The 26266-nt window shown below is 38.9% G+C and overlaps 1 protein-coding gene across 1 annotated transcript in view; it reads right to left on the reverse strand.

Annotated features, from left to right (window-relative positions):
• Positions 1-25033, reverse strand: part of LOC131721859 (fer-1-like protein 6) — a 205746-nt gene extending 180713 nt beyond the window's left edge. Inside the window, exons 1-6 of the mRNA XM_059014974.1 lie at positions 24550-25033; positions 18805-18885; positions 18286-18397; positions 16876-16930; positions 11357-11488; positions 34-96 (exon numbers count right to left, since the gene is read on the reverse strand). Coding sequence (XP_058870957.1) covers positions 34-96; positions 11357-11488; positions 16876-16930; positions 18286-18397; positions 18805-18883 — 441 coding nt within the window. The 5' untranslated portion in view covers positions 18884-18885; positions 24550-25033. The remainder of the gene's footprint in view (positions 1-33; positions 97-11356; positions 11489-16875; positions 16931-18285; positions 18398-18804; positions 18886-24549) is intronic.
• Positions 25034-26266: the final 1233 nt, after the last annotated feature.

Raw genomic sequence — 26266 nt, forward strand, 5'->3', positions numbered from 1 at the left:
CCAAAACAGTATAAGTAAAAACAAAATACTTACAGAAAGTTTGATAATCTTGTCAAAGAGCAATTCTTGTGGACCAATGAAGTCAAATACAAAGTACTGTAAAAACAAAAGACAGCATTATCAACCTAATCTGCATCTCATCAGAATTACCTGATCATTCTTTGTTTTTTTTAAGGGAATCAAAACCTTTTATAATTGTTAAACAGTCTCTCTTGTTTTCTTTCATACTGACTGCTTTTCATACAGAGCCCTTGACCATGAAGCTCCACACTGCCTCTGGTGGATGTAAGAAATACCACATTTGGTATTTTATTGCTGTATTCACACTATAGCAGAGTTTTAGATTGAACCAGATGTACTCCAGGATATACATGATTGGGAGATTTCTATTGAGGCCACAAGGGGGCTTTACAATTCTGTGAGGCACATTTCTTTAATTATGTTTTTGTCTCGGGTTAAAATGTTTCACCACGGATATATTTCAACTACAAAATATCTTTCCTAATAAAGCTGGGATCGAAGGTTTTGAATAACTGTAAATATATTTTCTTAAGACCCATGAAATATGGTTTTATTTAATAATATAAAATATGCCTAGGATTCTTCAAAAATACTTGCCAGTGCTCATTGGACAGACAGAGAAATTAAATATGCCTCATATAAATTGTGGGCTTGCCTGGGATGTCAGAAAAGTGTTTTAAGTTTGACTTGAATTAGGGACTGGAATCTGTATGTGCTTTGTCTGTATCAAACAGAAAACCAGACATGCAATAAGTATTCTGGTTAAAAATGATTTTTAGCTTTATAAAAGTCTTGCTTTTTAAGAAATAATTTTCATCTCCAAATATAAATAGTTTTTCTATCACACTTCTAAGTTTTAAAAAGTCATTTAAAACAACAACAAAAATTATAATAATGTAAATCTCAACAACAACAAAAATAGATCATTAAGACAATTCTAATATCTCATACACATACTATCTTTAACAAGAGGATTTAGCCTTGTAGCTTGGCTGGTTCACTAAATTCTTCAAGATACACAAAATCCCAGTGACCCCTCTCCACCTCAACAAATGTATAACATACTTTTGAGTGGTTTTTTCAGTGCAGTTTGGAACACATTTGCAGTTAAATTTAAGTAACATACTAAGAATAAAACTATAATAAGTAATACTTGGAGTTACTAAAATATGAAAACAAATTAAAAGCTTCTGCCAGTTTCTCTATAAGCTGAATTCATCTTCTTATGTACAGGTGTTTTAGTTTGTTGCATCACCGATACGAAATCATTGCCAACTATTACTGCTGCTTTGTGGAATTCAGATGTTTCAGATGTTAACAGGGCATCCTGTGATTGGAGTGAGCATATTGGAACATATGGGATTACACGAGAATTTAAATAAGATGGGACAAGGCCATTTAAAGCCTTAAAATTTAAAAGCAACATCTTAAAATTGATCCTAAACCAGACAGGAAGACAGTGCAAAGATGCGAGCACAGGGGTAATGTGTTCTTGTCTTAGTTCCTGTTAAAACTCTAGCAGCAGCATTTTGTACAAGTTGCAGGTGGGATATAACATGACTACGAGTACCGGGGAATAGGGCACTGCAGTAATCAGTCCTAGAAGATACTAAAGCATCTGGTGGGGAAAGAATACTTCTCAGTTAGATCATATTTCTTAAATAAAAAATACATTTTAGTAACATTTCTAATGTGAGGCTCAAAAGAAAGATCTGAGTTAAGATCACACCTTAATTTCTCATTTTGGCTCTAAATTCAGGAGAGAAGCCGCCAAGGAAGAGATCCAATGAATGTATATTACTGCGTTCCTTCTGAGAACCCAGAATTATCACTTGTGTTTTATCGGAGTTTAACATTAAAATGTTTTTAAGCATCAATTTTTTTTAAGTCAGCAAGACAGGTACTTGTGAGGTGTCGCCCTGTTTGAGAAATAGAACCAGAGATAGAACCAAGTCTCGTCAGCATAACAATGGAAATGAACCCCATGTCTAGGAATAATGTCATCCAAAGACAGCATATACAAAGAAACAGAACTGGGCCAAGAATCCAGCTCTATGGGACCCCATATGCAACCAAATAAAGAGGTCTTGTCCTCTATTTTAACTAATTGAAAGCTGCTTGAGAGATAGGATCTGAACCAAGACAGGACACAATCCCGACAATCCCATCATATTCTCCAGGCGATCAATCAAAACAAAATTATCAATAGTGTTGAATGCTGCATTTAAGTCTAGTAGTATAAGAACCGAAGCTGAGCCCATGACGGAGGATAACAGCACATTATTTACCACTCAAATAAGTGCTGTCTCAGTGCTATGAGAGGGCCGGAACCCACACTGATATTTCTCATATATTTTTATAAACTGCCAGAAATGTGTTCAGTTGCTCAGCCAATACTCTTTCTAGGACAGAAATGGGAGATTGGAAATTGGCCTGTAGTTGTTAAGAACCTTGGGATTCAAGGTAGGTTTCTTGAGCAGTGGTTTAACCACTGCTATATTGAAAGGGTTAGGAACAATACCTGAAAAGGGAGTGTGTCAGAAATATAATGAGTTCTGGTTGTAAATCTCCCTCCCGACCTGGGGGGGCGCTAAGCAGCGAGGACAGAGTTCTTTTGACGGGCTGGACTGACAGTTCTTTCCCGGGTCGGGGAGTTGGCCAGTCTGGAAGAAGGAGAGTCTCTGTTGCAAGAATGTATTGACCCGGAAGGTAAACAATGTAGCAGCTGCAGATTGTAAGGCAGCTGCATTACTTTACCAAGGGGTCATGAGTGACAGCATGACCCCTTGGTCGTGCTGTCCTCCCCTTGGAGGCTGTGTGGTCCAGTGGTTAAAGAAAAGGGCTTGTAACCAGGAGGTCCCCGGTTCAAATCCCACCTCAGCCACTGTGTGACCTTGAGCAAGTCACTTAACCTCCTTGTGCTCCATCTTTCGGATGAGACGTAATTGTAAGTGACTCTGCAGCTGATGCATAGTTCACACACCCTAGTCTCTGTAAGTCGCCTTGGATAAAGGCGTCTGCTAAATAAACAAATAATAATAAAAAGGGGACGGAGACTCGTAATCAGTTCCTTCGCTTTGGTTCAGAGACGCACAGAACTAGAAGAACCGGGACAGTTCCCAAAAAGAAACGAGAAATATTCGTGAGTGTTGCGTTTTGTTTGTTTGTAGGCCTCTTTGTAATTGTCTTTTGTTTGTAAATTCACTAGACGGCTAACACATCTTCGGAGCTGTCACCTTGGGCCAGCACTACCCGGAACAACAACACCACAGTCACTGTTATTTGTTATCACCCACCTTGAGCACTGCTGCACGCACCCGGACTGGTGATTTGTGTTCGTAGTATTGTGGGAGCGGTTAACGTGTTATTATTTGTTTTGTTTACAAATCATTATTATTATTTTCCTGATGAGCTTTACACCAGGGGTGTATTGCTGGAGGATTATTGTTTGGTCACCAGACCAGGATTTCTGTTGAAATAAAAATAACATTTTCAAATTGGATTACAGTTTTCACGTGTGATTGTGTCTGCACTGCATCACCTCTGCATCTGCTCTTAATCAGCAGCCACTTTGCCACAGGGAGCTATTGACAATATTTAAAACTGTGGTGTTCACTTCAGGGAATACTACTTTAAAATGTGGCGTATGAATAGGATGTAGTGGTAGATTTCATCTTCTTAACTATGCTAACAAGATCCAGCTGGGACACTGCTGCAGCAGGGGGATCTGAACCTGTGCTCTTGTTCCATGATGGCTCGCTGGGACACTGCTGCAGCAGGGGGATCTGAACCTGTGCTCTTGTCTCATGATGGCTCGCTGGGACACTGCTGCAGCAGGGGGATCTGAACCTGTGCTCTTGTCCCATGATGGCTCGCTGGGACACTGCTGCAGCAGGGGGATCTGAACCTGTGCTCTTGTCCCATGATGGCTCGCTGGGACACTGCTGCAGCAGGGGGATCTGAACCTGTGCTCTTGTCCCATGATGGCTCGCTGGGACACTGCTGCAGCAGGGGGATCTGAACCTGTGCTCTTGTCCCATGATGGCTCGCTGGGACACTGCTGCAGCAGGGGGATCTGAACCTGTGCTCTTGTCCCATGATGGCTCGCTGGGACACTGCTGCAGCAGGGGGATCTGAACCTGTGCTCTTGTCCCATGATGGCTCGCTGGGACACTGCTGCAGCAGGGGGATCTGAACCTGTGCTCTTGTTCCATGATGGCTCGCTGGGACACTGCTGCAGCAGGGGGATCTGAACCTGTGCTCTTGTCCCATGATGGCTCGCTGGGACACTGCTGCAGCAGGGGGATCTGAACCTGTGCTCTTGTCCCATGATGGCTCGCTGGGACACTGCTGCAGCAGGGGGATCTGAACCTGTGCTCTTGTCCCATGATGGCTCGCTGGGACACTGCTGCAGCAGGGGGATCTGAACCTGTGCTCTTGTCCCATGATGGCTCGCTGGGACACTGCTGCAGCAGGGGGATCTGAACCTGTGCTCTTGTCCCATGATGGCTCGCTGGGACACTGCTGCAGCAGGGGGATCTGAACCTGTGCTCTTGTCCCATGATGGCTCGCTGGGACACTGCTGCAGCAGGGGGATCTGAACCTGTGCTCTTGTCCCGTGATGACTAGCTGGGACATTGCTGCAGCAGGGGGATCCTGGCCTCATACCCTGAAGGCAAAATTCTTTCCCTACACTGCTCACGGAAAAATAAATAAACACAATGCCATGAAAACGGTCTGTATTTTAAAAATAATAACAGTGTACAGATAGCCCTATCTCATATATAAGCATTTTATTTGTATCTTTATAAACATATTGGACAATCTTGTTTTAATAGTTTCACAATTGATTATGTATGTCCAAATAAATAACTAATATTGCTTCTGTTGAAGTCTAGTTAAAAAGCTTAGTAATTGTTATATATTCTTAAGTAGCATTCATATCCAAAAAAAATTAAATATGGTAAATGGCAAACTGACATGCTTCTAAACAGTAAACTTTACTTTTTTTGTTCAAATATCCCAACAAGTACACACTGAACACAAATCAGACTCAACAATACTGTTATAAATTACACAACATGATTTTTCTAATCAGCTAATACCTTGCTGTTATGTAGTGTTACAGTTTGCTGTTTCCTACCACATGGGGGCAGTACAATGTTATGTGTAAACTGCGCATATGTGTAGAGAGTGAACTGGTTAAATAAAATGCATTCTGTTCAACAGCCCAGCTCTGTGTAAGTGTGTCTAGTTTATGATTTTGACAAGTCCAGTGGTACATAACATAAACTGGCAACGAGGACTTCCATACCGAATCTGAAGTCCTTGTGTACTGAGCTTAATTTTGATTTCAGAAATTCTACATTACTGAATCAAGAGGCTAGTTTAGAAAGGGAAAAGATGGCGGCTACCATAGGATATATTGATGTTTTTGATGAGTGTGGAGCAGTGGACGACTTATATTGAACGATTTGAACATTTTCTTGCTGCAAATGATACAACCGAAGGAAAACAAGTGGCGGTGTTAGTAAGTGCAATTGGGATCAAAACATAGTCTTATGAGAAGCCTCATACGCCGGAGAAGCCGGGTGACAAAACCTACGATAGTATAGTGGGAGCAGCTGGTGCATTTCCTATGAAAGTATAGTGGGAGCATTGCAGGGGCATTTCCTATGAAAGTATAGTGGGAGCATTGCAGGGGCATTTCCTATGAAAGTATAGTGGGAGCATTGCAGGGGCATTTCCTATGAAAGTATAGTGGGAGCATTGCAGGGGCATTTCCTATGAAAGTATAGTGGGAGCATTGCAGGCGCATTTCCTATGAAAGTATAGTGGGAGCATTGCAGGGGCATTTCCTATGAAAGTATAGTGGGAGCATTGCAGGGGCATTTCCTATGAAAGTATAGTGGGAGCATTGCAGGGGCATTTCCTATGAAAGTATAGTGGGAGCATTGCAGGGGCATTTCCTATGAAAGTATAGTGGGAGCATTGCAGGGGCATTTCCTATGAAAGTATAGTGGGAGCATTGCAGTATTGTGTTACACCGGTAATAGAAGGAAAACCATTGAAAATGGAATTGGACACAGGAGCTGCAGTTTCATTGATTTCAACTGAAATTTACGAGACAGTGTTGAAAAACATACCCTTGCAAACCACTAATGTTGTTCTGAATACATATACAGGGGAGACAGTTTCACCAAACGATGTAATCACAGTAATTGTGGAAATGAGGGAACAAACGGTGCTGCTCCCATTATATGTGGTTGAAGGAAACTACCCATCTCTTGGGCAAGGAATGACTGAAGCACATATGACTAAACTGTTGACTGCTAGTCAATGTAAAAATTACAGCTAGAAGCAGTGCTACAAAGGCATGCTCCTATGGATTTTAGCGATTGGGCCACACCTGTTGTAGCTGTTGTGAAGAAAGACAGCTCTGTAAGGATTATGGGGATTTTAAAGTAATGATAAACTCTGTCCTGTGTGTAAAACTAGATTTGTCCAATGATTACCTACAAATGAGGGTGGAGAAAACTCAAGGACTTCCATACCGAATCTGAAGTCCTTGTGTACTGAGCTTAATTTTGATTTCAGAAATTCTACATTACTGAATCAAGAGGCTAGTTTAGAGAGGGAAAAGATGGCGGCTACCATAGGATATATTGATGTTTTTGATGAGTGTGGAGCAGTGGACGACTTATATTGAACGATTTGAACATTTTCTTGCTGCAAATGATACAACTGAAGGAAAACAAGTGGCGGTGTTAGTAAGTGCAATTGGGATCAAAACATAGTCTTATGAGAAGCCTCATACGCCGGAGAAGCCGGGTGACAAAACCTACGATAGTATAGTGGGAGCAGCTGGTGCATTTCCTATGAAAGTATAGTGGGAGCATTGCAGGGGCATTTCCTATGAAAGTATAGTGGGAGCATTGCAGGGGCATTTCCTATGAAAGTATAGTGGAAGCATTGCAGTATTGTGTTACACCGGTAATAGAAGGAAAACCATTGAAAATGGAATTGGACACAGGAGCTGCAGTTTCATTGATTTCAACTGAAATTTACGAGACAGTGTTGAAAAACATACCCTTGCAAACCACTAATGTTGTTCTGAATACATATACAGGGGAGACAGTTTCACCAAACGGTGTAATCACAGTAATTGTGGAAATGAGGGAACAAACGGTGCTGCTCCCATTATATGTGGTTGAAGGAAACTACCCATCTCTTGGGCAAGGAATGACTGAAGCACATATGACTAAACTGTTGACTGCTAGTCAATGTAAAAATTACAGCTAGAAGCAGTGCTACAAAGGCATGCTCCTATGGATTTTAGCGATTGGGCCACACCTGTTGTAGCTGTTGTGAAGAAAGACAGCTCTGTAAGGATTATGATTTTAAAGTAATGATAAACTCTGTCCTGTGTGTAAAACTAGATTTGTCCAATGATTACCTACAAATGAGGGTGGAGAACACTCAAGGAAATACCTGACTATCACCACACAAAAGGGCTGTTTTGCTACAATCGTTTACCATTTGGTATTGCCTCAGCTCCAGCTTTGTTCCAGAAGGCTATAGATCAGGTGTTACAGGGCCTGCCCCGCGACATTCCCGTGACCGGGAGGAATGACGCTGAACATCTCAAGAACCTTGACATGCTTTTGCAGCATCTTGAGGACTTTGGTCTGCATATCAAGAAGGAAAAATGTGCATTTTTTAAAAAATCCTTGGAGTATTTAGGCCACACAATTGATGCAAGGCCTGTACAAGTCACTTAAGAAAAGCAGGGACTATGGACTCCCCAGCACCAGGCAATATGAGTCAATTGCATTCATTCTGGGGTCTGTTAAATTAATATAGCAGTTTCATATTAAGTCTTGCTACTATCCTTAAGCCACTTAATGCTTTTCTGGGTGAGGGAAAGCCATGGTATTGGTCTAAGGACTGTGAGGAAGTGTTTAAGAGGGCCAAGGAGCAGCTGATTTCACAAGACGTGCTTACACACTTTGACCCAAATCTTCCAATCAGGCTTGCTTGTGACGCATCACCATATGGTGTGGGTGCAGTCATTTCCCAAGTTCTACAAAATGGTGATGAGAAGCCAATTACTTTTGTATCCAGGACTCTCAGGAAGGCTGAACAAAACCATGCCCAAATTGAGAGGGAGGCCCTGTGAACAGTGTTTGGAGTAGTACCTATATGGGCGTGAATTTACCCTCATCACTGACCACCGCCCTCTCACCATAATTTTGGGTCCTAAGAAGGGCATCCCATCACTAGCAGCAGTCAGAATGCAACACTGGGCTGTTTTGCTGTCAGCCCCCACGTACAACACCGAAAATTGAGAAATTACCACGGGAATAGTTCTGAAGTCAGGAAGGACACCAGAGCTGATCCTATACTATCTCAAGTCTTGGAGTCTTGAACAAAAGGCATAGGCATGCACTTCCTCCTCCTCTCCATCCTTGGATGTGGCCTAGTGGCCCGTGGTAATGCATTCGTGTGGCTTTTGCAGGGCCTTTTGACAGACACACTTATTTAATTGTTGTTGATGCCAAAGCAAAGTGCCAGAAATTCAAGTTATGGACACAACCACTGTCAGCAAGACCATTCAGGTGTTGCGTGGACTATTCAGCCATTATGGAATACCTGAACAGCTCATCAGTGACAATGGGTCTCAATTCATTTCCAGTGAATTTGAAACATTTCTGAAAGCAAATGGTGTGAAGCATATTTAATCTGCTCTGTATTACCCAGCGACAAATGGGCTGGCTAAGCATTTTGTCCAAACCATGAAACGAGCTCTGAAATCAGTTAAAGGGAAGGCCACTGTACACCACAAGTTAGACAACTTTCTACTTGCATACAGAAATACTCCCCATTCAACAACTTGTTGTTTCTCAAATGCAAGCTCCGCTCACGCCTTGACTGGCTGAAGCCAGATGTGATGTTCGAGGTCATCAGGAATCAGGAGTCACAGGTACGATGCAGACATGTACAAGCAAAGGACTGACAGTTCAACATTGGTCAAGCTGTACTTGCTTGAGAATATCAGAGGGGAACAAAAGTGGATCCCTGGAGTTGTGAGTTGTATTTGGTGGATGTGGGAGCGGGAGTGACCTGGGATCATCTGGGAGATGAGAGGAAGACAAAAATCCTGTGTGAGGAACATACAGGCACATCACGGCCTACAGGATAACGATTTCTTCCCCAACAGCTATGGAAGGAGCGGCAGTGACCTCAACCCCTGCTCCAGAGATTGGGGGGGGGGGGGGGGGGGGGAGTACTGACAAATCCATTCCACCAACTCCTCTCTACGCTGGGCAATTAGTCCTTCAGTTTGCCTCCAACTTTTTAACAAAGTTAGGTGCCTATGATTGAGACACAACATTCTTGGACTATTGCTTCTGACATTGATTAAAACACTGAATTCTTGTACTGCTTTTAGAATGAAACACTCACTATAGGTATCAAAACTGACTCAGTGTTACTGAATAAGAAGGTTCTCTGGTCCAGAGCTTATCTATGCTCAAAGTGAGTATAATTTAAATTTTTGTTATATACAGTTAAATAAACTGTTAATGCAAAAGCTTTATTTTTAGAGTTGGTTATTAGTTATCAACATTGAAAATTATGTCAAACTCCTTAAATTAGGTCTTTGAAAATTGTCAAAATTGTCATTGAAGGTCTGAAAAGTTCTAGAAATTTGTACCAGGTAAACTGTATGAACCCTGTATTTACCACATTTGATCGAGTCAAGCAGAGATAGTATATGATTTTTGCAGCTGAGGTTTTATAAAATTGATATTATGTGAATTGGGCACACATGTAATAAAAGGTTTGATTAGTAACATTGTAAGGTTTTTATATAAAGTGTAATCATTTTATATGTCCCTTTTAAATGGTAAAGAAAAGAGAAATCATTGAAATTCTATAAGATCTGAATCAACGCAGGCTCAATGAACTCTTAAAATCAGGCTGTGCACATCAGCAGTTTGCAATCAGCAGCCTTGTCGTTCGGTCTTGTGATGCTTGGGTATGGAGCTTTACCGTCTGTGAGAACTGAGCAAAACACATATCATATCATGTTGTTAATTATTTTTGCTGACCTGCCTGGAACCTTACAAGATTCAGTAGGTCTGTGCCTCCTCAATAATAGCAATTCTTGATTAATTCTATAGTGTAACTTCTTGTTATCATGTTTCTGTTGACTTTGGTGAAGTGAAGAAGAAACACAGATGTTAACTGTTAATGTGCTTTGTCTCACACCATGCATTACGCTAGGGAAATAAGACCACATTTGATCAAGGAAATTACATAAGCTAGCTGTATATCTGTCCTGTACAAAGTCATTTCTTATCTCAGAAAACTACATCTACACTGACACCAGCTCAGACATAGCACCTCTGTGCCATGGCAGCTTAGAAAACTACATCTACACTGACACCAGCTCAAACATAGCACCTCTGTGCCATGGCAGCTCAGAAAACTACATCTACACTGACACCAGCTCAAACATAGCACCTCTGTGCCATGGCAGCTCAGAAAACTACATCTACACTGACACCAGCAAAAACATAGCACCTCTGTGCCATGGCAGCTCAGAAAACTACATCTACACTGACACCAGCAAAAACATAGCACCTCTGTGCCATGGCAGCTCAGAAAACTACATCTACACTGACACCAGCAAAAACATAGCACCTCTGTGCCATGGCAGCTCAGAAAACTACATCTGCACTGACACCAGCAAAAACATAGCACCTCTGTGCCATGGCAGCTCAGAATACCATCAGCTGATGCCTTGTGTATGTATCACATGTGATTTACTTGGTTCCTGAATAAAATCATTTCATTAAAACTAACTGAAGAAGACTGGCTTATTATTTTTAAGAAGAAAATGAACCTTACAACATTTCAAAAATGATGTTTGTTAACTAGCCTCGTGTGATTTATCAGGTTGATCCATCTGATAAAATGACAAGTTGTAAGTAAAGTAATTTCTGAATTTATTTTTCTACAGTCAAGTTCAAATTTGCTTCTGAAAGTGGTCCAAAAGGGCTCAGAATGCCTCTGAGAGCATGTACAACCCCAGAGCTTCGGGGGGCCTAGGCAGCCCCCAGACCTCCAGCCAAAAGATTGGTTTTGCCCCAGGAGTTTCAGTCAAAATGGTTACAGGCCACTTTCACCCATGAAAATAAATAAATACAAAAGTCTTAAATGTTGAAAGTGTTTTCTAACCGGTTCATGGGAAATTCTGTGTACTGGTCTGAATCTGCACCTGTTTAATATGACTCATATCTCAGCTGTATTATGAATAATCTAATTTTACCTCATTGTAAAATGGTGCGTTTGTTCCCTCCTTTACTGTAGATTGTTTTCTTTCATCTCCAACTTCAATCACCACCCCCGGGTCAGTGTTTTCCCCAACCAGTTGCCGAGCCTCAATGATGTTTATAGCAATCTGTAAGGGCAAAAAAACCCCACAACAAATATCTGTAAGGGCAAAAAAAATAAAAAAACAAAAAGGACAACTGAGAGAATACATATCTGCATACAGGTGCTGCATAACCCCAAGATACTAAAACTACTTAACAAAATAAAGGAGCGACATTAAATATGGCAAAAACAACACCATGAAAATACATCCAAAAATAGTTTTTTAGGTATTCACCAGGTAAAACTTTTACGTATTCTTCAATACATTGTAATAGTGGTGTAGATGCATTTTGCACCTGACTCGGCGCACCAGCACAGCAGTAAAAATGTTAGTGCCGCAGATGAGAGGAAAATAATCTTCCAAACAGCTTTTAAAATCACTCAGGGGTAGATGTACTAAGATGGGACAGTCGCAGCACAAACATACCTCAATTTCCATTTTTGTTGCGACAATGCGCACATATACATTTTGTCGTATGTACTAAGAGACAATATCTTAATGAAAAGAGTCACAGTATACTCATTTAAATATCTGTTGCATCTTCTTAGCGAGATCTCTAGCATTGCAAGAGTCGTGTGACATTGTTCAAATAAATTGAGGATGCCCAAAGGAGAACGTCTATACATGCAAGGGTGCAAGAATCAAAGAATCAAAACAACATTGTTTTGGTTAAATGTAATGTCATTTGTACAATGCTTGTTGGTCTGTCTTCATTGTATCTATTTTAATACTGTATATATATATATATATATATATATATAATGTGTTTTAGGTAGGCTACACATTACATTATGTATAAATATAAATCTGTACAGTAGTCTTATACAGTATACAGTACAGCAGTAAAATCAAATGAATACCTCGCACACTTTACTTTTCACCTGTAGGCTACCGGTAACACAAAATAAATCATGCTGCTGCACTGTACACATTGGTGTGCAATGCGAATAAAAGATTATTTTAAAATGAAACTAAATGATTTTTTATTTTGGTATTATTTTTTATTTTTTTAACTTGGCCTACTTAGTAGCCTAGTTAACACAAGCTATATCCTGGTCCTATACAGATGCTCAGAATGAGCTGGAGGGGTTAACAGCACATGTATGCCGTCTATTGCTCACGTTGGGGAAAACAGAAATGTCATAGAAATTTGTTTTCAAGGTTTGTAAGTAGACCCTGACTAATGAAAATGAGTGCTGCCACAAAGCATTCCCTAAAAAGTTGCTAATAGCATTGCGCTTGTTTAATACATTTCACCAGAGACTTCCGACTCATTTGTAACTATTGCAACAGCAGTAACACTTTAGCACATCTACCCCACAATGCAGAAGTTACTTGCCATCAATTGGTACTGAATACAACACATGAGCAAAGGACAGCTTTTCTTGTTTTGAAATCAACACATTAATAAATTGATTTATTGAATACCTGCCAATAAATACTTCTTAAAAGCAATTCTGAGTATGAGTAACAACACACCCCTAATATACATAGACTTGGACCATATAGTAAGATCATTTACTGGTGCAATTGATCCAGAGTTCTGATGCAAGATAATGTCTGTTCTCATACTACCAGGATTGTCATGGATTATCTTGAGCAGGAGACTGTTTAACATATGGACTGATTAGTAAGGTGTCCAGCCCTTCTCCCTTAGATCATCTTTGGGAGCTTCTAGGATATCATGTTCATCAGTGTTGTAACAAGCGGTTTCGCTGTCGCTCGTCACTCTCGTAATTTGCGAATATTTTTTGAAAGTGACGACAAAAAAATGTGGAATCGTCACTAGTGACGATCGTTTCTGTTTGTACTATAAAAAATCCCCTTTGTTAAAGTCACACACGACGTCTCTTTCTTCAAAAGAAGGGATCGCTAAACCAACTTGACACCTTCTGCCGCTGCGCTTTCACGATTACAGAGAGTTCTGCTCAAACCTTTGCATCCGCAGAGTCTGCGCCATTGCGCCAGTGCCCCGCTGAAATTCTCTTAACGCGCTCGTGTGTCCCCCTTCCCTGACCAGACGCAATCAATACCGATACGCAGTAAATGAATGCATTTTGTACTACCATGACATGTCTGACGACAGGCTAATCTTTTTACTTGTTTGTTTACACTTGCGTTTTCATAATTAAACTCCCGTCCTCGCACCCTCCCTGGTTACAGTCAGTTTCACAGTAAAGCTTGGACGACAGCATCAGGCTTGTTAATAACAACATGGCCCGGCGCAAATATAACCTCGTATCCTGTTACACCCGACCATTACTTCTGGAAGAATAAGTAATAAGCTTCGGCAGTGACTGCTGAAATATAGGTTATTATAGTTGTGCTTAAAAATACTGTGTGCAGAAGATTTGTGAACCGAAAACGCATCATTAACTTTTAAAAAAAGCCGACGGTAAAGTTATAAATATGTGAAATGTATCTTTTCTATGACCAAAAATGCTAAAATTCAGGGCCAAAATTATTCCGCATGTGTTAAGCACCAACTGTCTCTTGACCATTTCGCCAGTAGGCCTATCGAGCATGATAAAACGGCAATGTATATATGCCTACAATACATCTTGCATTGAGAAAACACCACGAATCGGAATAAAGGAAATTATTATGTAATATACAGTTCACGTGCAGCATGGTTTTGGTAAGTAGCATTTTCTAAACTATATAATTATGTGCAGTATTAAAATAATTAAAAATATATAGCAAATCCACAAAACCAACGAAGTACATAGTGTATATTTGACATTTTATTTGTAGTGTTCTGTGTAACACGCCTATCGTTTAACCTGAAACAGATATACGCGTTTATCACATTATCAACAACACCAACGTGTGTTGTAAAAATAAAGCAACAATTGTTTTGAAAACTGTCCAAAATATTTACTTGGTGGCCAAGAATGAAAAATGTCAATCAACGTTTAGTCGCTAACACCAGACTGATGTGCTGTGGCAGAGCGTTCAGTGCACACACGACTAATTTACATAGTAAATATGTACATTTTAAATAAGCCCTGTTGTTTAAATGTAATATAAACAGTTGGTCGGTTACTGCAGTCTGTCTGGGATTTAAAAAACTAAAAGCCTAGTCTAACTCATTTTATTTCCTGTGTGCGTTCATGCCTGCAAGTCGATATTTATTTGTTTCAATGACTCGATTCAAAAATACAGAATGTTTGGCCAGTCAGAAACCGCAGTATTGTTATGCGGTCTAGTTTGACATGCCGTTACGTCTGGTGTGAGCGTAGTAAGAGTTTTTAGCTTTCAATCCAGTGAAAAAATGTGGATTGCTTGCTCAATACCAGTGCATTATTAGCAAAGGGCGATCAAGACGAAATACCATCAAGATTAAAAACGCCAAAAATGTCTTGCGACTGAAACTCTCTCTAATTTCCCTGCCATCATCAGTGATTTGTGTGGTAACAAGCAGGGACATCCATCATCACACTGATACTAGGTAAGCATATTATTATTATTATTTAATTAGCATCAGTACTGTACGTTTTAGTCACCAATAATTTAAAAATGCCAGTAATATGTTTTCGTATTGAGGTCAGCTGTAGAGATGCGTGGATAGTGAACTTTTCTTTGCCTTCTTTTCTATAACTTTATCATCAATATAAATACATGATTGCGGTAAACTTGTGCGCGCGAATTAAAAAACTGTTAGCCAATACTGTAAAATGTCGCAGAAGAAAATCTACTCGTTTTTTTCAGCAAGAGTGAAATAGAACAAACAGAACAACAAGTTGTAGAAAATGAAGACTTGGATTCGGAACAGCAGAAAAAAAAGAACAAACTAAGCTCACATGCATCAGATAACAGAAAAAGAAAACAAGCAGCAAAGTTTCAGCCTTATTGCAAAACTCTGTTTCCATGGGTTGTATATAATATTCTAACACTGTTTTTTTTTCTTTTTATTGTAAAAAGACATACATGGTATAAGTAATTCATAATGCGTTCTGTGTCTGTATGTAGCTTTTCAGGGCAAAAAAATCTGGTTCTTGAGTTTTAATGTTCTAAAACTGTTGAGCATTATTAAAATGGTTTAATTAAATAATTGTTTTGGTCAATACAGTGATTTAAGGTATAACATTAAAAAAACAGGATTCATAACACCCTTGAAGACTTGACCTGTGTGCCAGTAGTGACTACTGAATATCTGGAGTGACTAATGTTTTTAGAAAGGATTAGTCACTAGTGACTACAAAAATTTAGAACCCAGGGGAAACCCTGGTTGTAACCCTCCATGTGACATCATAGAGCTTAATCCTGCACTGACTAAAGAATAGGACAGGATCCCCCAAGATGTCATCAGCCGTCTGATTAGAAGCATGCCCCACCCATGTAGAGATTAATGACAGAGAAATGCATAATAGGTACTAAGACATTCATAAGAACATAAGAACATAAGAAAGTTTACAAATGATAGGAGGCCATTCGGCCCATCTTGCTCGTTTAGTTGTTAGTAGCTTATTGATCCTAGAGACAAATGAGACAAATGTATATCCTGTGTGACAAATGTATCTCCAGAGACCAAACCTATAGTCATTCTTATTTCCATGGGCCTCCTTTAATTAATTTTTCTGAGTTGTGTATTTTGATACACATGCGGTCCAGTTGGCCTAGGGGGTTCCGTACTGACTGTAGGGATCAGCAAAGTTTTTTTTTTAAAAAGTTCTTTAAATCTATCATAATGTCTAACTCCTTGAATATCTGAAATCTAGAGTCATTGCAATTGATATTTAAACAAAATATCTTTTTAAGTCTGTTTCTCAGTTTTCACATTACAAATGTTGACGAAATTGGACCATTTTTCTTAAAACAAGAAATCAAAAACAGAACAAATACAAAATAAAGAGAGGGGCTTTTAGTTATTTTCTAAAATGAAGCAAAGCATGGTTCTGGCAGGGAACTCAAAGCGTGGTTCTGGCAGGGAACTCAAAGCGTGGTTCTGGCAGGGAACTCACAGCGTGGTTCTGGCAGGGAACTCAAAGCGTGGTTCTGGCAGGGAACTCAAAGCGTGGTTCTGGCAGGGAACTCAAAGCATGGTTCTGGCAGGGAACTCACTTTAACCTTAGTTCAAAACATTTAAATATCAAGCATTTGTTAGGCGCTTCCAATACCAGACTTAATTGTTAATCGAATAGCTGGTTTCTTATTTGTCCCTCGATAAATAATATGTCCAATGATCATCAAGGAAAGGATTTATATTTTACCTCTATCCACTACGTCCCTGCTGTGTGCCAGAGTTCGCCTCCTCCTGTTTTTTCGACTTTGCCTCTCCACTTATCTGTAAGCTAATTCATGGGCTTCAGAATTGGGCTCTTGGAATCTTGAGTAATCCTGAGTAGATTTAGTACCTATTATTTGCAGTAAAGCTGTATTTCTGGTATTCCGTATAATTTTATATTTACCTGGTAAGTCTGGGGTTTGCTGTCACTGTCATAAATTCTCGATACTGGAATGGATCTGTTTGGGTAATAAATAGAAAACACCTATTAGTCTGTGACTGTTTCCAGGTGTTTGACCATTGAGCTTGCTGGAAAACACATATTTAAAAACATTGCACTTCATAATAGTAAACAATTAGACATAGATTATGCTGAGTTGTTTTCATTATTTACATGTTTTACAAAATCAGACAGGAGATATTTAAATCCAAAAGCTGAAAACAAACATAAACTAGAGAATTGCTGATGAAAATGCTTTAAACATCATATTATTTGTTACAGGACTTATTATTTTAAAAACACACATTCATTTTAACACTATAGGCATTAGCTACAGTAACCAGAAGTATTGTGAAAATATACATTTTATTACATTTTTACCGCAGACGAAAGGTTGAAAAAAATAGATGAAGCCTGACATAAATTGAATAGTAAATGACAAACGAGTTGAATGTGAATCATGTGTTCTAGCCACCTTATCAGCACAATTCTCCAATAAGAACTAGAACAGGCCCTGTCAGCAACCAGACATTGTGGGAAAGCAATTCAGGAATTGCCTTTAGTAAATAAATTAATCTATATAAAATATTTTCCTGATAGCATTATTAATTCACAGTCCTCCGTTCTGCCGGCATGTTTTTTTTTTTCACAAGGGGTCTCCTGGAAACAATTATACAACTTCAGATTCACTATTGTTTCTTAATATTACTATCTTCTGGTGGAATTCCCTTATTTTTCTCCTCTCAGTTTATTTCTCAATCTATTTATGCATTATCATAAAAAGCAAACAACGTACAAGTGCAATCTGGCCAACCGAACAGCAATAAAGTAATTGTAGGCTTCAAGCATCCTTAAATCTGAGAAAGTGCAAACCGCAAAGATCTTTGAGTACAGGTTTGTGCCCCTCAACAGATAATAAAAGCTTGCGTAACAAAGTACAGAACCCGTATCTTCACAATAATGCCGAATATGGACTCTTGTTTTAAAAACTAGTTTTAAACCCTTTCTGACTGCACTTTGCCAACATCCTATGGTACGTTTATATTATTGATTTTTGTTAATTAGAACGTAAAGGTTTTTTTAATATTTATTTTTTGTTCTTTCTCAATCTTTTAAATGTAAAAATTAAAAAACAAAACAATCCTACATTTAAAAAAACGCACATCATTTTATTCAAGAGAATGTAGCCTTGGTGGTGAAATTGTGATTATCATTTTTTATTTTTTTTTATTGTAATGGTGTTGAACAAAAAATGTCTTTTTACATACTATATTTTTTGTCTACTTATCAATAATACTAACATGAATATTTGTTTTAGTTTTTTTTATCATAACCTTATTTTGAATAAAAACAGACTATTAGTAGTACAGGTACCTTTTTTTTACTTTGGCTTTGCTAGAACCACTGCTGGAAGGGCCAGTCAAGCTGGTATCTTCAGGTTCCCCCCCGTCTGTGGTTGCTTGAGCCGCATGTATTTCATCTACATCTGTTAAGTAGACATTATAAAAACATACCCCAGTTTAAGTGCAGCAGGTGCCTCTGGAGTGGGGGTACACATAAAGAAAAACACAATTTCCCACCTATATGTATTATAATGTGTTAGAGATTTTGGAAAGTAAGGTTCAAAAAGTACATCTATAAACAACAAATATGAATGCTGATCTTATTGAACATAATGCTTATGTAAAGCTTGGTAAAAGTAATACACAGCATTTGATTTAATTGCAAGTATTATTATGCAGTCTTTAATATTGACATATGGTGGGCCACAGCTGACATTTGACACAAGTTGATAAGAGTTCCCTTCACTTCATGATAGTTTAAACAAATGTATCCGCATAATACTAAGCTCCTATCCAAACATCCGTACAGTACTGTTTGTGTTGGTCTTACCTTGTGCACCTTTGTTTGAAATCACTAGCCCCTTCTCTGCTTTTTTCTTCTTCTTGAGTTTAATTCCAAACATTTCCATTCCTGAAAAACACTTAAACAGTAAACAAAGCAGCCACATTTCTCATTCCATATTCTCACACACAATTTAATGAGGATCAGAATCAATTTCCTACAATGTTACCTCAGAACTCAGTGAAACCCTAGGAAATTAATTCAATTCTGCTGACTGACACTGTAGAATTTATATTTCTATATCAAGACAAAAGTCTTCTGTGAAACATTTACAAATTTCTAAAAGGAACTGACAATAATATCAAACGTTGTCTTTTTTGTTTATTAGGAAATACATCAACATTCCTTCTCCATGAAACATTTCATGTTGGTAATATCATCCCCTAGATTTGTGTTTTTAAACAATATTATAATACATAAATGAGTGTTACATCAACTAAATCTTTATGGTAAATACGCATTGGATATTAAGGTGTGATTTCATAAGACTCAGCTTGTTGGTTTTGGACCAGGAACACGTTTTAGCCGTTTCACTAAATCACTTGGCTCAATTTCTGTTCAAGGATTATGACTGCAGTTTGGTGATTTCCTGCGACATGTCTGAGTCAGTAAGTTTCAGACAGTATTTATATTGGTCAAATCAATGGCTAATAAACCATGCAGTGACTTTAAGAACATAAGAAAGTTTACAAACGAGAGGAGGCCATTCAGCCCATCTTGCTCGTTCGGTTGTTAGTAGCTTATTGATTCCAGAATCTCATCAAGCAGCTTCTTGAAGGATCCCAGGGTGTCAGCTTCAACAACATTACTGGGGAGTTGGTTCCAGACCCTCACAATTCTCTGTGTAAAAAAAAGTGCCTCCTATTTTCTGTTCTGAATGCCCCTTTATCTAATCTCCATTTGTGACCCCTGGTCCTTGTTTCTTTTTTCAGGTCAAAAAAGTCCCCTGGGTCGACATTGTCTATACCTTTTAGGATTTTGAATGTTTGAATCAGATCTCCGCGTAATCTTCTTTGTTCAAGACTGAATAGATTCAATTCTTTTAGCCTGTCTGCATACGACATGCCATTTAAACCCGGGATAATTCTGGTTGCTCTTCTTTGCAATCGTTCTAGAGCAGCAATATCGTTTTTGTAACAAGGTGACCAGAAATGAGCACAATATTCTAGGTGAGGTCTTGCTAATGCATTGTAAAGTTTTAACATTACTTCCCTTGATTTAAATTCAACACTTCTCACAATATATCCGAGCATCTTGTTGGCCTTTTTTATAGCTTCCCCACATTGTCTAGATGAAGACATTTCTGAGTCAACATAAACTCCTAGGTCTTTTTCATAGTTCCCTTCTTCAATTTCAGTATCTCCCATATGATATTTATAATGCACATTTTATTGCCTGCATGCAATACTTTACACTTTTCTCTATTAAATGTCATTTGCCATGTGTCTGCCCAGTTCTGAATGCTGTCTGTCACGTGTCATTTGTCTCACATGGACTATCTCACATGGACTATCACTGTTGGTTCTGTGCCTGCCCCCGTTTACTCTGTTGATCACATCTTCAACTTTACCACTCTTGGAGGCAGAACTTGACCAGTTTCAATATATTCAGTCATCAGAAGTTTCATCACAAGAGCAGAGATATCAACGCTTAAGAAAATCCCAGTGACTGTAAGTGTGTGTAAGTAATACCGGACACTTTCCTATTGTTCACTTGGGATACCAGTATCTACATCCCACTCAATCACAGTGTTTTGTCAGCTTGTTGTATAATTAACATGTTTCATGGTGTCTAATGAAGAACCCCAGTCATGGGGAGTGATTTATTACCCTATTTAAGTCTTGCCCCTTCAATATCAAACTGGACCCAGGTTCTAATCTAAATGAACCCAATAGTCTGAGGGCAGAGTGCTGTCAAAACAATTTTGAATAAACACCCTTAACTTTAACTGATACACTTTCACTTTTATTGAAATATAAGGCACTTCCCAAGTAGTGCAGCTAACTGAACGTGTGGAAGTACTCACCCTTTAAGCAAATTGTGACAGGTGTTTAGTTTGCTGTACCAGTTAGTGTAGCAGGGGTGTAACTATTCACTGATACAGATGTGGTTCAATTGATACACACCTGTATCATAAATATGTACTGTATTTAGCAAATATGTATTTAGAGAATAGTATTTTTTGCCTTCCTAACATCCATTTTTACCTGTTTAAGCATACTCCTTATTCTTCCCAAGTTTTAGTTTTTCCGTCTTTCCTGTAAGTCATATACGGCTGTCTTTTGTTTCTACGTTTATTTTTGTATTGATCTGTTTACCCATCTTGGTGGCTGCTTGTTAAACCTGCTCTTTTTCATTCAGGTATATACTTGTCCTGCTTGTCTTGCATTATAACTTTAAATCTGTTCCACTGAACTTCAACTGTCATATCCTCCTATTTTCCCTGTCTATTTCTCTCAGTTGTTGTCTCATCCCTGTAGTCTTTCTGAAATTACACACTTTAGATTGTGCAGCCTTTTGCCTGGAATCCCAGGTCATTTTGAATGTAACTAAGTTATGATCACTTGACTCCAGTGGTTCTACTAATTTTATATTGTATAGCATGTCCTGGTTGTTTGTGAACACCAGATCTAAAATCGCCCTGTCCCTCGTCAGGTTTTTGACACACTGGGTCAGGAAGCAGTCATTTACTGCATTAATCAGTTCAGTTTCTACGTTACCACATCCCACTGGATTTTCCCAGTTTATATTGGGTAATTGAAATCTCCCATGCTTTGTATTCTTGCCCCTACATGCATTTAAAGAAGAACGTTTGATCCTGCAGTTGTTTTACAATCAAGGAATGCATTGGTTAATACATATTTTAAGCTTCATATACTATTATTATTATTTGTTTATTTAGCAGACGCCTTTATCCAAGGCGACTTACAGAGACTAGGGTGTGTGAACTATGCATCAGCTGCAGAGTCACTTACAACTACGTCTCACCTGAAAGACGGAGCACAAGGAGGTTAAGTGACTTGCTCAGGGTCACACAATGAGTCAGTGGCTGAGGTGGGATTTGAACCGAGGACCTCCTGGTTACAAGCCCTTTTCTTTAACCACTGGACCACACAGCCTCTTGCATTTCTAATTGCTTCATATATTTGTTATCATTTCTGTTCTGACCTGGGGGTCTGTAACATACACCAATAAAAAAAAAAAATAGTGCTTTTACCTAACAGCGCTACCCAAATTGACTTGTTTTGGTTTGTAGACGGAGATAAATCTATATGTTTTACTTCTAGTCCATCCCTAACACCAGAGCTCCTCCTCCTCCTCTCCTATCTTGTCTGAGTGGTTTATACCCCTGTATGTGGAATTCTTCTCCATCTTCAGGACTAAGCCAAATTTCTGGGATTTCAACAACGCAATACTTTTCAGTTGAAATGCGTGCTTCTAGTTCTAACAATTTATTTCTGATACTTCTGGCATTTAGACAGGAATTTTATTTTTGATTCTATGTGACTTACACCTTTAGCCCTAACAAGAACCTCGTTTTGGTTCCCACCCACCCCCCTTCTAGTCTTCCTAAGGGTTCTTTCCAGAATATCTGCTCCCCTACTATTAAGGTCAGCAGTGTGGAGCAGTGGTCAGGGCTCTGGACACTTGACTGGAGGGTTGTGGGTTCAATCCCAGGTGGGGGACACTGCTGCTGTACCCTTGAGCAAGGTACTTTACCTAGATTGCTCCATTAAAAACCCAACTGTATAAATGGGTAATTGTATGTAAAAATAATGTGATATTTTGTAACAATTGTAAGTTGCCCTGGATAAGGGCGTCTGCTAAGAAATAAATAATAATAATAATAAGGTGTAAGCCATCTTTCTTGTAAAGCTCACTTTTCCCCCAAAAAGTGCTCCAGTTATCTACTAACTCAAAACCCTCCCTTCTGTATTCATTCTCTAACCATATATTTAAACCAATTATTCTGCTAAGCTGCTCCTTCCCTGCCCTCAGAACTGGAAGTGCCCCAGAGATGATTACGTGACTCTTTTTCTCTTTAAGCCTGGCAGCGAGTGAACCTCAGTGAGCCTCTCGTTCAGTCCCCCTGACCTCCTCTCACGTGTCATTTGTCTCACATGGACTATCACTGTTGGTTCTGTGCCTGCCCCCATTTACTCTGTTGATCACACCTTCAACTCTAGCACCAGGGAGATAACACTCCTGTTTACTGGGTCCCTTCTGCAGAACATCCTGTCTACATGCCTTATAATTGAATCCCCCACTATGATTGTCTGCCTCTGACTGTCCCCTAGTAATACCAACACTATCTTCCACTGTATTACTGACCTGGTCTGTAGCCTGCTGCAACTCTTCACTTTCCTTCCCCTGGTCCTCCCCCTGTATATGCCTGTCACTCACAAAGCAGTATCTACAAGGCTACTACCAGTTCCCATTTTACCCCTTTATACAAATATGATCAACTCGGAGGTGGCAGTCCATAAATTCAACTGATAACTGCACATTTCCAAAAGAATCTAGATCTGGTGATCACAAGTCAATGTGCCTTTAGGGGGACATTGGGGTTAGTATCTGGCTATGAGGTCAATCCCATCACGGCATGCATTTTACATACAGTATTTACTTTCAGTATATCAACTTTAAAAAAAAAAATAAACAGTAAACACGATTCAGAAATGTAAATGCTATTAAATACAATTAATAAATGTTTCAAATACTTGATTGTATTTAAAAAAGTTGATCACCCAGATACTGCCTCTAGTGCTGCTTTGTCTTTTAGAGTGTGTTATAGTTATAGCCACTGTGACAGGGTGGCTGATTGCTGACATCAGGCCAGAATGCAGGAAGAAAAACAAACTGATCCTGTATTTCTTTTTAATTTTCTTTTCTCCGCTCTCGCTCTCGCGTACTCTCCTCTGTACACCCACCCCGAGTGCAGAGAGCTGCCGGCTTTTATGCAGGTGACCATTTCCCGATTAGCAACAAATGAATCACTTAATCAATTCGGGAGATGGCCACCTTCTACATGAGGTTTTTAATTATATACTGGCAGAGGACAAGCTGCCTAATCTCGCCTCTGCCAGAAACAAAACAATAACAAAACCCTGAAGGACGGCACCTCGCTCGTCCTATATAATAATACATAAATCATAAAACACAAATACAAAATAACACAAATGAGACACGGGCGGAGGGGGAGACCCCATTCTAAAAATAAATAAGCAATCATGTACAGGGCTCCTCGCCCTGTTACAGCCACATACAGTATATATGTATGAAGTAGATGTAAAAAATCATGGCTATTACTTTAAATAAACAATTACAAATTAAGTATTATCCTTTTAGTAATTGTATTATTTGTGTTATTTTATGAGATAACATTGCCTCATCCTTCAAAGATGACTACACTTTTAAACATGAAAGAGAGCTGCTTGCAAACAAAGCTGGATTTGTAAATGTGGTTGCAGTTAGAGGCAAAAAGGCACACAAAAAACAGGCTTCCATATATCCAGTCCACATTTCTTTACATATACCTTTTATACTGCTTGCTGGATGAAGCACATCTATCTGATATCTATCCATGGAATGTCTAATGTAATGATACATTTTGTACTGCTTACCCTTACATCCCTTTCCTTAAATATTGTGTGAACTTCTAACACAAATGACCAACAACAACAACACAATAAATGAGCAAATCTAAACCACAAGGTACATGATCTGGTTTACCTGGGTTTAATGTTCAGAGATGAATAATGCAGTTTTGGCGGTCCATGCGTTCAGTAATAACCCTCAATTACAGATTCCAGCAGTGATGTCAATCACGAAGTTCCTTTGTGAAGATTGCTTAGAATAATAAAAAACTGACCACAGTCTGTCCTTAACCAGAGACGACATCCACTGTAGGTTGACTTTTACTTTCAAAATAACCTTATAAAGTTAGTTTCTAACTGGCTCATTTACAATTCACTACCATTGGTTTTATCTACAATGCTAATATTTGCATTTGGGGCACAGTCATCCACAGTCACAAAATCAACTCTAACAGCACATGGTTTCATGCTCTTCAGAGCAAACAAATTTATTACTGATGATATCTAGCTTCTGTTCCAGGGAAAAGCAACATCCTCATCAGACACTTTTATAGTATTCCAATATAGTTTAACTAGGATTGTTCTAATGAAAAATAAAACATTGCTACTTTTATTATCACAATTCTGATGAAAGGTTTTCAGGATTTTTTTAACTAACAACATAACATGCAATAATCCATAATAAGAACATAAAAAGTGGCCACCCTGTTTAAAGACAAAAGCTGCTTGTATGTAGGTGTGAATTGGTATATGAGACCCAGACACAGAGTTTACGTCCTTTTTGTACACTTTTAATAAATCACAAAACACAAAACAAACAAAACACAGGAACAAAACAAAGGTTTGAACAAAACTCTACAAATACAAAATAAACACAATCCCACACCCAAGCTATGGCTTTCTGCACACTCTTTCTTTAGTGTTCTCTCTTTATCTCAGCACTCTGCATTCTGCATATTCATTTTCATATTCATTATCTCTCTCATTCTCTCTCTCTCCTCTCTCTCTCTCTCTCTCTCTCTCTCTCTCTCTCTCTCTCTCTCAAACTCTCACTAACACACACACACCCATGCACCCCCATGTGCAGAGCCTATGCTCTGTCAGACAGACATTAGTGGAATGTGATGCATGACATCGACTGAAGTATTTTGGTATGCATATGTATTCCTCATCCACAACTTTAAATACTCAGTCATATGATAGTAATAATAAAGTTGTGTTTTATCAGTATCAATGTCTTTCATGTTATAATATAAATTGTTTGTTAGATTTTTAGGTTTTTCAGACTTAAACAATGCAGGTAAAAGATCCACCCTAAGGGATGTGACATACAGACAGATGGTTGGAAAAACTGACCATGTACCCCAGAGACTCAATAACCTGTGCTAAACTATGTCCTTAGCAATTGCCATAAGGTTGGACAAGCAGTCCTCTCAATACAAGGGCAACAACTCAGGTAAGACAGCCATTAAATGTATTTATCTAAATGCTAGAAGTCTCAAAAATGAAATGTTAGAACTTGAAGCTACTGCTACTAACTATGATGTGATAGGTGAAAATGACAAATGACTGCTTCCTAACGCAATTTGTCAAGGCACCGACTAGAGGGGAGGCATGCCTTGATTTAGTCTTTTCAAATAACGAAGACAGAATAACTAAAACAGAGGTCAGAGAGCCATTGGCACACTCAGACCACAACATAGTCTCATTTGAAGTGATTTTTAAAACACAAAAAGTAAATAAAATAGAGAAAACATCCACAGAAAAAGGATGTATTTTTAAAAAATGTAGTACTAGAGGCGCAAAACAATTACATCCCAAAGGTAGACAAATCTAAATCTAAAACAAAATGG

This window comes from Acipenser ruthenus, chromosome 49, assembly GCF_902713425.1.
Source record: "Acipenser ruthenus chromosome 49, fAciRut3.2 maternal haplotype, whole genome shotgun sequence".
NCBI classification, from domain to species: domain Eukaryota; kingdom Metazoa; phylum Chordata; class Actinopteri; order Acipenseriformes; family Acipenseridae; genus Acipenser; species Acipenser ruthenus.